We start from the raw sequence: 12,218 nt of genomic DNA on the forward strand, positions 1-12,218 counted from the left end.
AAGTGGCTCAGAGGATAGAGAGTCAGGTCTAGAGACTGGAGGTTCTGGGTTCAAATTTGACTGCAGACACTTCCTAGCTGTGTGACCCTGAACAAATCACTCAACCTCCCATTGCCTAACCTCTGCTGCTCTTCAGCCTTGGAGCCAATAGACAGAATTGATTCTAAGACAAAAAGTTAGGGTTAAAAAATTCTGATCCCCAAACACTTCTTAGCTATGTGATCCTAGGCAAATCATTTGACCTCCATTTGCCTCTGTTTCTTCATCTGTAAAATAGAGATTACAATAGCACCTATCTCCTAGTGTTATTCTGAAGATCACATGAGATATTTATAAAGACCTTTTTGAACTTTAAAGTACCATATATAAATGAAAGTTATTATTATTCTTAAAATTGCTTTATGTAATTGATACAAATTCAATTAATGCAAAATGTCACCTTCTCAAATTTTGTTTTTGTCTCTTAGACTTCAAGAACCAAGCACAGTTTCTTGTACAAAGTTAATGCTTTAGTAGTGTTTTTTGAATGGGATTTTGTTGTTGAAAATGCATTTATTTAGCAATTCGAGGCTTAGAAAATAAATCTAGAAGTGATTATCTTATTTAATTTCCTCCATACCTTTCAAATATAGGGAAAGCAAGTATTGCTACCCACGTTTTCTAGAAGAGAAAACGAAACCTCCCTAAGGTGAAGGGACTTGACCAACGGCAGAACTGTCAGTGGACTCCAGGACCTTTCCACTAAAACAGCCTCAGCAGGTGAGGGATTTACCTGAGCTGAGCTGTTGTCAGGGTAAGACACTATGGATGGAGAACCCAGTTACTGATGCACAGTAAGATAGAAAGGTGGGTGATCAGAAAACCAGGTCTAGGCCTCGGGAAAAAAAAAGAAAAATAAGAGGTAGATGACCAGCAAAAGGGCTGATCTGAAGAACAGCAGGAATTAGTCGAAAACAACACCTGGTGTGGAAACTCTGCACATGCACCACACACACACACACACACACACACACACACACACACACACACACACACACTGATTAGAACTCAACTGAAATTTAGATTCTTAGAAAATTGCCTGAGGAACTCTGAGATTAAATGATGGGCCAAATGACACCATTAGTCTGCTTCGGAGGCAAGATCTGAATTCATTCTTCCTTACTCTTAAGGCCAGACCTCTTTTCTTTACATGGCACATTTTGCCTCTCAGGCCTTTAGATGCTTGTTCATCTAGTTTTCTTAAGCTTCCCCAGCCCCATTCTTAAAGAACAGAGTTCACTGGGTAGGAGTAAAAAGGGTCCGGATCCCCTGGGCCACTATATTCCTTCCTTCTGATTTCAGAACCCCATCAAGGTTTTTGTGGATGAGGACAGGGAGAGAGAAACAGGTCAGAAAAGAGCCATGTTGTGAAGGCAGATGGAGTCTTCTTTGGGAATGAATACGATATGCTTGAAAGGCCACTGGACTAGAATAGAGGCTAGTGGCCTTTGAGTCCCAACCTTGCCATTGATTGGTCTCTGGACAAGTCGTTTAACATTATCTTCTTCCATGTATATTTGTATATTTGCATATATATGTGTTGAAATGTACATGTATAAATATATATGATTTGATTAGATTCAATTGACCAGAATAGCAGAAGCTTGAAGAACCATCAATGGCCACCTTATTCCATATTTTTTCAGGAATTCTCACTTCCAAAGAGCAAACTATCAACTAGTTTTTGCATTTGTCCAATAGAGAGGAATTTGTGCTTTCCTGAAACAGCTGAATCTACTTCTGGATAGACTTAATCTGGGGGAAGTTTTTTTTTGTTTTAAACCCTGACTTTCCATCTTTCCAATATTGTGTATTGGTTCTAAGGCAGAAGAGCAGAAAGGGCTAGGCAAAGGGGGTTAAATGATTTGTCCATTCATACAGCTAGGAAGTATCTGAGGCCTGATTTGAATCTAGGACCTCCCATCTCTAGGTCTGGCTCCACTGAGCCACTAAAACAGCAGCCTCCCTGTTTTGTTTTGTTTTGTTTTTTTAATAAAGTAAAAATATCCCTCTTTGCAACTTACACCCATTATTCCTGGTTCTACCCTCTGAGGCCAAGGAGAACAAGCCTATCCCTCTTCTATAAGGCTGCCCTTCAAATGTCTAAAGATAGCTTTCACAGATTCCCTAAATCTATACTTCCATAGGATAATCTTCCATGGTGACTTGAAGCATTGGGTAACTCTAGGGCCCTTCACCCTCTCCTGTTTGCCCTACTCTCAATTGGCTCCAATTTCTCAATGTCCTTCCCCAAAAATGTGGAACCAAAGTAATTCCCTTCATGATAGTTCTTCAAGCCCACTTAGAGATGTTATGGAAAGAATTCGTGCTTTGAGTGAGAGTTAAGCTGCAGGACCTGATTTGGAGACATACGATTCTGTTCATTGTTTCTACCCTTTGAATCTCTGGTCCATTGCAAACACGAGAATCCCTCTTCTTTGCAATGAATGGCCAGGCACAAGACCTTCGGAGGTCATCTTGTCCAACCTGTACCCAAACATTAATCTCTGCTACATCATCCCAGACATATACTTGAAGACCTCAGTAAGTTAGAACATGCCCCTTCCTGAGAAAATGCAACTCACTAAAGGTAGCTTGTAATTACTGAGAAGATTCTTCTCATTTTGAGCCCAAATCTGCCTCTTTAGACCTTCATCCAAAACCCCTAGGTCTGCTCTCTAGGGTCAAACTAAACATAGCTAGTCCTTCTATCTTTAAAATTTGAAGATGACTTGGTGGTGCAGGCAGATAAGAGTATTGGCTCTGGAGTCAAGAAGATTCTTCTTCCTGTGTTCAAATCCTGCCTCAGGTACTTCTTAGCTTTATGACTCTGGATCAGTCATTTAACCCTAGTTGCCTCAGTTTCCTCATCTGTCAAATGAGCTGGAGAAGTGGCAAACCATTTCAATGCTTTTCCTAAGAAACCCCCCAAATAGGGTCACAAAGAGTCAAACACGACTGAAAGAATTAACCAGAAATACAGCAATAAGTCCTTTAGGTTAAAAAAATAAAAAAATCTCTAATCAAAGAAACCAACGAGTCTAGTGTGGTATAGCAGAGAAAGCTTGGTAGAGTGGGCAGAGTGCTGGACTTCAAATCAGAAAGACTATAGTTCAAATTCTTCCTCTGAGACTTACTAACTGGGACACTTAACAGCCTTGAGTCTCAATTTCTTCATCTATATCATAAGGAAGGGTATCCTAGAGAGTATCTGAAGTCCTTTCCCCCTCTAAATCGCTAGTCCTGTGATTTGGTTGCTAATCTTTCCTTTTCCATTTACTTCCTCTATTACTCTGCCATTCCATTTCTTTCTCTATAGAACAGTGTGGTCAGACTGAAAGATCTCTTAAGTTCCCACCTAGTTCAAACTTCACTGATTTTTTTTTAATCTGTGAAGGCAGAAAAGCATCTTGGGAGCATTGTATATGCTAGAACTTGAACCCTAAATCCAAACAAAGAATATTCCCGATAATGAAAAAATCCCCCTCAAATTTAAAATTTCACACCACAAGAAAAGAAGCCTTTCACTTCTCAGCTAGTGAATGGCACAAAAGTCTGATGCTCTCTCTACTTTAATGCAGAAGAATTTCTCGTCTCTTCCACGAAACACCTCGAAACAGTAACAAAAGCTTGTCTTATTCCATTGACCTCTTCTGTTCATCCCCAAATTAACCATGGCTGGCTTACCTGTGGATGATGTGGTATCTCTGCAAGTAGTCGAGGGAAAGGGCCAGTTCACAGATGTAGAGTTTCACAGTTCCCTCATTGAAATGCACATTTTGTTGTAGGTGGTAACGGAGATCCCCTCCCAGAAGCAGATCAACCACCATGAACATGTCTTCCTCATCTTGAAAGGAATACCTAGAACCAAAGAAAACTAAAATGTCAGAACTGTGAAGAGCCTTCAACCAAATGAATGGAGGGAGAGAGTTGGTACAGGGAAGAGAGGAGGAGGAAGGAAAAGAAGGAGAAACAAGCATTTATCAAGTATTCACTCTATGTTAGAGGGGCAGCTGGGTGGTACAGTGGATAAAACGCCAATCCTTGAGTCAGGAAGACTCATCTTTCTAAGTTCAAATCTGGTCTCAAACACTTAATAACCTAACTTAATAAAAAATAAATAAAGCAGGTCTCAGACCTTGGGCAAGTCACTTAACCCTGTTTGCCTCAGATTCCTCATTTGTAAAATAAACTGGAGAAGGAAATGGCAAAGCACTACAGTGTCTCTGCCAAAAAAAATCCCAACTGGGATCACAAAGAGTCAGATATGACTCAAACAACTGAAAAACAAATGAATCAGGCACTATACTGTGCTTTACAAAAATCTCACTTGAACTGCACAGCCACCCTGTGAAGCAAGTATGATTGTTATCCCCATTTTATAGCTGAGGAAACTGAGGCAGATTAATTGACTTATCCAAGCTCACAAAGCTAGTAAGGGTTCGAGGTCACATTTGAACTCAGATCTTCCTGACTCCTGACAGGCCAGGCACTCTATTTATGGTAGCACCTAGGCTGGGAGAAAATGCTTTCTCTTCTGCTTCTCTTTTCTGCAAGTCACTGAGATATAGCCCCATGTGAGGTCAAGAATCCAATTCAATTCAAATTCACTAAATTCAAAAGATGACAAGTACTTATTGTACATAACTACCCTGTACACTGGGGATGCAATGATTAAAAAATAAAAAATAAATTATCTGCCCTCGAGGAGCTTCAATCCTAATACAGAGGTTGCTGTGAAACAGCAGACTTAACGTGGGTTAGATCCAACAAGGCTGGGTCTGATTCTGGTTCAACCTCTTACTCTTGGAAAATATTTTTAATTCCTTCAGTTTTATATTCTGTAAAATGGGGGTGATGACCCTGTCCTAAAGAGTAGCTGTGAGGGTTGCAAAGTTATGAAAAACACTTTAAGCCTATGAGTGTGCTCTATGAGTATTAACTATTACTATTATTAGGGAGAGATAGAAGGTCTACAAAAAAGCGAAATGTGAAAAAGAGGATAAAAAGACATTCATATGCAAAGATGTCAGTCAGAGTGTTGTAAGAAAATTTAAGGAAGCAGAAGTAGTATAATATAGTGTAAAGAATTTTGTATTTGAGTCAGAGGACTTGAGATCAAATCCTGTTTTTGCCAAATCCTACTTTTGTAGCCTTGGACATTTCAGTTTCTTTGTCTCTAAAAGGGGAATGGATCAGAATACTAAAGTTTCTTCGAGCTCTGAATCTATAATCCCATATTTTTCTTTTTTCTTTTAATTCTTAATTTCTGTCTAAGTATCCATTCTAAAAAAGAAGAGCAGCAAGGGCTGGGCAATTGGAGTTGTCAACATGATTTCTGGAAGCCCCAAGTTTGCCCATTTCACTTCAGAACTTGCTTTCAAGGAAGTCCCAAACTGACTTTATCTTAGACTGAATAAGGGTCCTCCCAGCTCCCATTAAGTGTTCTGAAAAGGAGTCTGAGAAATTCTCAAATTCTCGGTCACACTTTTAGTCCTAGAAGTTCCCCCCATTGTATCAGAGGCTCATTCCCAAGAAGACCAATACCTGTGCAGGAACCCTCCTTTTAGTATCCATTGTAATAGACCACTCCCTGGCACCCCAGCCTCTGGCTACAGCCTCTTTCCCAAGCTTGCTTACAACCAGTCAGTGTATGTTTGATGTTCTTAATTTCCCAAAAGGTATATAAGACGTCTTTGTTCTATTATTCTTTAGAGAATCATCTAGTGCGGTGATCCTCTCAGAGACACTGTCCCCAGAGCCACCAGGGTTTCACTCTGTGTGATATTCAGCCCTTGGCTCTGTGTGGTGGCTGAATATTAATAGACCTCTTTCCCAATTAAAGATTTGGTTTTTCTGACTACTTTAGTGGTTCTATGTTTTTCCAGGTTGACAGAGTTATGGCTTAACATAGCTAGAAATGTCTGAGACCTGATTTGAACCCATGTCTTCTCAATTCCAGACCTGGCTATCTATCCATTGAGCCACCTACTGCTCCTATAATCTTATACTTTAAAAAAAAAATTTTAATCCTTACCTTCCATCTTAGGATCAACACTGTGTATCGGTTTGAAGGCAGAAGAGTGGTAAGAGTTAGGCAATGGGGGTTAAGTGACTTTCCCAGGGTCTCACAGATGGGAAATGTCTGATGTCAAATTTGAACCCAGGACCTCCCATCTCTAGATCTGGCTTTCAATCCACTGAGCCACCCAGCTGCTCCCCTTTACTTTTTAAATTTAAGGCATTAAGGAAGTCTTAATGAAGAGCATAGAACCATAGATGACCGATGGGTGTGTGTGTGGGAGGGGGAGAGTTTTGAGTAAGGGAGATACTAAGGCTGTTTCCAGCTCTGGGTTTATAATTTTATAATTTTTTTTATTTGAAACATCAAGGGAGTCTTTTGAAGGACATAGAACAGGTGACTCTGGGGGAGGAAAACGGAGCTTTGACAAGAAAGAGGCAAGTAGAGTGAAATGAGGGAAGAACAATTGATTCAATTTGGCTAGAATATAGAATTCTCAAAAGGAGTTTGAGTTAGAGGCAGCTTGAATGGTCTTAAATATGAGGTGGAAATGTTTGAATTTTATCCTAGTGGCAATGGAGAGCAACTAAAAGTTTTGAAGCAAGAAAGGAACACTCCCTGGTCGGCATATTCTGAAGATTATTTTGATGCATGGGTGAAGGATAAATGGGATCAGGGGAGAGTAGAGATGAGGATAGCAATTAAGATGCTTTTACAATAGTCCAGGCGAGAGCCAATGACATCTTGAGCTATGAGGGTAGCCTTATGACTGGAGGGAGACACATATATTAGACTGCTCATGTAAAAGCAGAACTGACAGAACATGAAAACAAATTAGATATAGGGGCTGAAAGGGAAAGGAATGGCTTTGAAATTGTGAAGTGGAAAGACTGAGAGAATTATAAGGCTCTCATTAGAAAGGGAAAAATTTCAAAGATGGGGAACATTTAAGAAGTTGAGTTCAGGTTTTACAGTAATGAATTTGAGGTACCAGGTGCAGCTATGTAGTAGACAGTAAAAGGTGCTTTATTTGATCTCAGGAGAGCTTGAATGGATGTCTAGATTTGGGGGTCAATGATATAAAGAGGATAACTGAACATAAAGCAGCTAATCATCTCACCAAGAGACGAGAGGTAGATAAAGATAAAAAAATAAAAAAAGATAAAAATAACAGCTAGCATTTTCATATCACTTTAAAGGTTTCAAAGCATTGAGCATACATTATCTCATCTGATCCACACAACAGACCTGTGCAGTATGTGCTCTTTACATATCTCCATTATACAGATAAGAAAAGTGACCCTGAAAAAAGTTAATTGATTAACCCAGAATCGCACAGCATGTAAGTGTCTGAAGCAAGATTTGAACTCATCTTCCTGACTTCAAATATAACACTAAGCCACTGTACTGGGAGATTTTTTTTTTAATCCTTACCATCTGTCTGAGAATTAATAATGTGTGTTCATTCCAAGTCAGATGGGTAATTAGGGCTGGGCAATGAGGGTTAAGTGATTTTGCCAGAGTCACACATCTAGGAAGTGTCTGAGGCCATATTTGAACCCAGAACTTCCCATCTCTAGTCCTCGCTTTCAATCTACTGAGCACCTAATTGCCCCCTGTACTGAGAAAATTAAGCATAGGATGCAACCTCTGAAGGACAACTATATTTTATGGGGTAGAAGCATGCCAATAAACAATCAATGGAAACTGATTTAAAAAAGCCCTTGAAGAGACTAGAAAGAGTACCTAGAGAGTAGCATCATGGAAGGGCAGAAAACACATGCAGGACAAAAGAGTAATCAACAGGGTTAAATGAAGTGGAGAAGTCAGGAAGCAAGAAGACCAAGCAAATGTCATTTGATTTTGCCATTAAGAAGCTTTTTGTGAAATATGTGTTCCTGGCAGCTTCTCTGTTGGCCCCAGCAAGATGAACAAAAGATGACTGTGCAAATGCAATATTTTATATCTGCTTCTTGATTGGTGTGATAATGAATTCCAAGAAGTAGTCACCTGTATTTGAATTCACATTATTCAAAGTTATAATCATGAAAAATGTGTAATTGGTCCCAGAACAATGGGCATATATACTGAATACATCAAATAACATGACCACGCCACAGAATTTATGTGCACTAATAGAGTCCTAACTGAAATTGTTCCCATTCTACTTCAATATCAGAATCCAGTTTTGACATTTCTAGGGAGATGTGGGTCTCTTTCTGGATTGCTGGTCTCCTGAACAATAGAGAGTACCCACAAAGATTATGGACATAAGATGATCCAGATTTAATTGCTTTCCAGCCAGCTCCCAAATAGGGGAGGGAAGGGAGAGAGGGAGATAATATGAATCATATAACTTTGGAAAACTTATGTGGAAATCAGTTATTACATATAATTGGAATACATACATATATACAAAATATATATTGGTATATGCATATATATATACAAAAGAGAATTATGGACATAGGAATGAGGTGGAATTTCTTGGCCCCAGAAGACAATCCCAGAGGAAGGAATTAACTCCCTATATAATGAGATCCCATGTTGCAGTAGGAGAAAGAAATTATGAAGTACATGAAGGAAACAATAGTCTCAGACAATACCTGAATTTTACTTTGGGGAAATGTCTTTAAAAGAGTCAAAAACTTGCTGATGCAAAATAGACCCATTTAAATCTAAAGATGTATCAAAAGTGGGAAGAGAATAGAGAGCCAGGATTTGAGGCAGGAGGTCTTTAAAGTTCAAATCTAGTCTCAGACATTTCCTAGTTGTGTGATCCTGGTCAAGTCACTTAACCCCCACTGGCTAGCCCTTACCACTCTTTTGCCTTGGAACGAATGCACGGTATTGATTCTAAGACAGAAGGGAAGAGATTTTTTAAAAGTAATTGAAGCCTATTTCTATACAAAAAATAGACCAAGATTGAGACTCAAGAGTGGTGGTAAGGAAAAGCACACATATACTGGTACTCTTCTGTCTGAGGGAATAATCCATTGGCATCTTGCATACTATACATAAAAAAAAAAACTTAGAGTTAACTTAGAAATGGATGCATTGGATTTCTGGTCCTTAAAATTCATACCATACATGGGAGAGCAATAATGCAGGGCTACAGATCTAGGGGTTGACAGGGTCAGCAGCACACATATACCTTGTGACCCAGAAGCCCATTATCCACGAGATATGATCACTTCCTCCCCAGACCTCTCATACCCCCTGGGTTTATTCCTCCAGTATGCCTTCATCATGCTCAATTTTGAGTCATAATTGTTGTCTTCCCTTCCTTCATTAATTACCTACCTACTATGTGCCAGTCCAGGAAGCAGATAGGAAAGGAGTAAGACTTAGGTTCCAAAAGCTCCTTGAGCCTGCATCTTACTCATTTCTCTTTTCTCCAGACTTGGTACATAGTAGGTGATTAATAAATGATCTATTGAATTCAAATAGAAGTGAGTCTGGAGAGAAAGTCTAAAGTTAGGAAGAGGACATCCTAGTGTGCACAATAAGAAAGAAAAAGCCAGCTGTCTATAACAGTATGTGACTTGATAAACATTATCAGACTAAGGAGAAACCACAGGACAGAGAGATAATACACTCAATATAAATGCTCACTAGGCACTATTGAAACTTGACAATAACTGTCATTTGATAAACTCCTAACTCACAGAAAAGCTATTCAAGTGATCTCATTCAGATATCAATGAGAACATTTTGGAAGACCATCATTGTTTTAGAGGAGAACTTGCCAACTGGGAGAATTTAGAAAGCAAAATTGCAATACAAAAAGAAAATGTTCTCAATAATTCAAGTTGTGCCCCTGGCCTTATTTCAGAACTGTATTCCACTCTGAAAGAGAGCATCTGATTCTTCTGAAGACAGAACATTATTGTCTGAAACAGAAAATGACCTTTAATTTACTTTTTTTTTTGTATTAGTGCAGCATGCACCATAACTTTGTTCGGTTGTTTCTCCAGTGGTTGCATCTCAGACTGAAATCCTAATGACATTTTCATAATAGCCACACTCATTTCCCAGGGAAATGATTGATATCTCACAATCCAAATGGAGTCACTTTGGCAGCAGCCTTTTCCAAAATGATAGTGCGACAATTAGTCAGTCCGCTGATTCTTCATGCAAGACCAGCGAGAGGGATGAGTGATGCAAGAGCAAAATTCTGGCTTAGACAGCAATTAACTCAAGTAATTGGCAACAATGAGAACATGTTTAAAGGGCAACTGAAAGTTGGTCTATAAGCTGCCCCAATTGAATACTCACTGTAGAGAATATATCAGAGTGAATGTCATGAGATGGTACTGCATACAGGAAATACTAACACAAGAAGAGCTCACAAAATTTCTCAGCCTGAAGACCTCCATCATGGCATGGGAGTGAGCCTGAGTTCTCAAAGATTAGGTCTGCAAAATGCAAGCTATCACAGGTGTTACCAGGCTAGAGAGGATTCAATCAAATGTTTATTAAGCACCTACTATGGGTCAGGTACTAGGCTAAACACTGAGGATAGAAAAGGAAGAAAAAGATCATCCTTTCTTTCAGGGCACCTACAATCTAATGCCTCCAAGTCTGGACCCAACATCCTTTGTCTTTTCCTAAGTGGAGAGACTCATTTTCAGAGATCTGGCCATCTATGGGCATGACGTTTTTAATTTTTTTCAAGCACAGCAGTTTATAAAGGTCTTGGAGCATCATAGTCTATAGATAAGTAGGGAGGGATTCAGAATGAGTACAGTAATGAAATAAAAAATCTTTGAAAGTATCTAAGAATAATGCAAGAAGCATGAGAAGCATTATTTGGATTAAATGCAAAATAAAGTAAGCAGAACTAAAAAACAGACAGAATGACTGCAACAATGAAAATGGAAAGAACAGTAGATTTAGATATCTAAACTGAATGCTGCAATTTTTTTTTTAATCAGCTAGGCTGAGACAGAAAGCATAGTGGACAGAGTGCCAGCTTGTAGTTGGGGAGGAGCTGGGTTCAAATCTGGCCTCAGATACTTCCAAGTTGTGTGGCCCTGGGCAAGTCACCTAATTCCAATTGCCTAGCCTTTGATGCTCTTCTGTCTTATAAGTCATACTATGACAGAAAATAAGGGTTTAAAAAAATCAGCTGGGCTCCAAAGAAGAAATATCACCATAGAATCATATCTCTAAAGTTTGAAGGGACCCTCAAAGACCATCTAGTCTGATTTCTCACTTTTTGGATAAGGAAACTGAGTCCCAGGAAAGTAAAATGAATTGCCAAAAATCACATAGATTATATGAGTCAGTTATGGTTTGAACCTGGGTCCTCTGACTCCAGAGACAGTTTTCTTTCCAAAGTACCATTTCTTTCTCCTTTCTTTGGGGACCAAGGGGTACTGTGGATAAGGAGTTTTATGGAAACTTTTGGATTTGATTGAGGCATTGTTAGTTTTACAGGCTTGTTTTATTTCCCTTTTTCTTTTAAGGAATGGATTCCTGGGCAAGGAAGAAGGAAAGGATATATTGATGAGTGGAAATTATATGTAAACAAAAGGCATAAATGACATTTCAAAAAGAAAATTTCTAAGTATTTTACCCATACATATTTCTCCAATATACATTTACATGTATGCATATAAACATATATCTTTACTTATACATATTTCTCTAAATATATATGTGTGTGTTTATATATGCACATTTCTCTAAGAAAACCAAAGGTTATAAAGTACTTTTTTCATAACAATTCTATGAGGTAGATAATAAAAGTGTTAGTATGTGTAAAAGTTAAAATTAAGGGGCTAGCTGGGTAACTCAGTGGATTGAGAGCCAGGTTTAGAGATGGGAGGTCCTAGGTTCAAATCTGGACTCAGACACTTCCCAGCTGTGTGACCCTGGGCAAGTCACTAAAGCCCCATTGCCTAGCGCTCATTACTCTTCTGCCTTGGAACCAATACACAGTATTGATTCCAAGACAGAAGGTAAGGGTTTAAAAAAAGTCAAAATTAATCTCAAATAATTTCAAATATTATATTTTAAGAGATTTATTAATGATAATTAGAAATAAAGGAATAAAAAGGAATAAAAAATAAAAATAACAAAATAAAAAACCACATGCCTATGGCTAATCAACCTGTTCAAAAACCTTGCTTACCACCACAGTTGCAGCCCA

The 12,218-nt window shown here is 38.8% G+C and overlaps 1 protein-coding gene across 1 annotated transcript in view; it reads right to left on the minus strand.

Annotated features, from left to right (window-relative positions):
- The window catches only part of STK32B (serine/threonine kinase 32B), a 384,972-nt gene that overhangs the window by 151,587 nt on the left and 221,167 nt on the right, over positions 1-12,218 (minus strand). The window contains exon 4 of the mRNA XM_007496744.2: positions 3,727-3,900. Coding sequence (XP_007496806.1) covers positions 3,727-3,900 — 174 coding nt within the window. The remainder of the gene's footprint in view (positions 1-3,726; positions 3,901-12,218) is intronic.

This window comes from Monodelphis domestica, chromosome 6 (genome assembly GCF_027887165.1).
Source record: "Monodelphis domestica isolate mMonDom1 chromosome 6, mMonDom1.pri, whole genome shotgun sequence".
NCBI classification, from domain to species: domain Eukaryota; kingdom Metazoa; phylum Chordata; class Mammalia; order Didelphimorphia; family Didelphidae; genus Monodelphis; species Monodelphis domestica.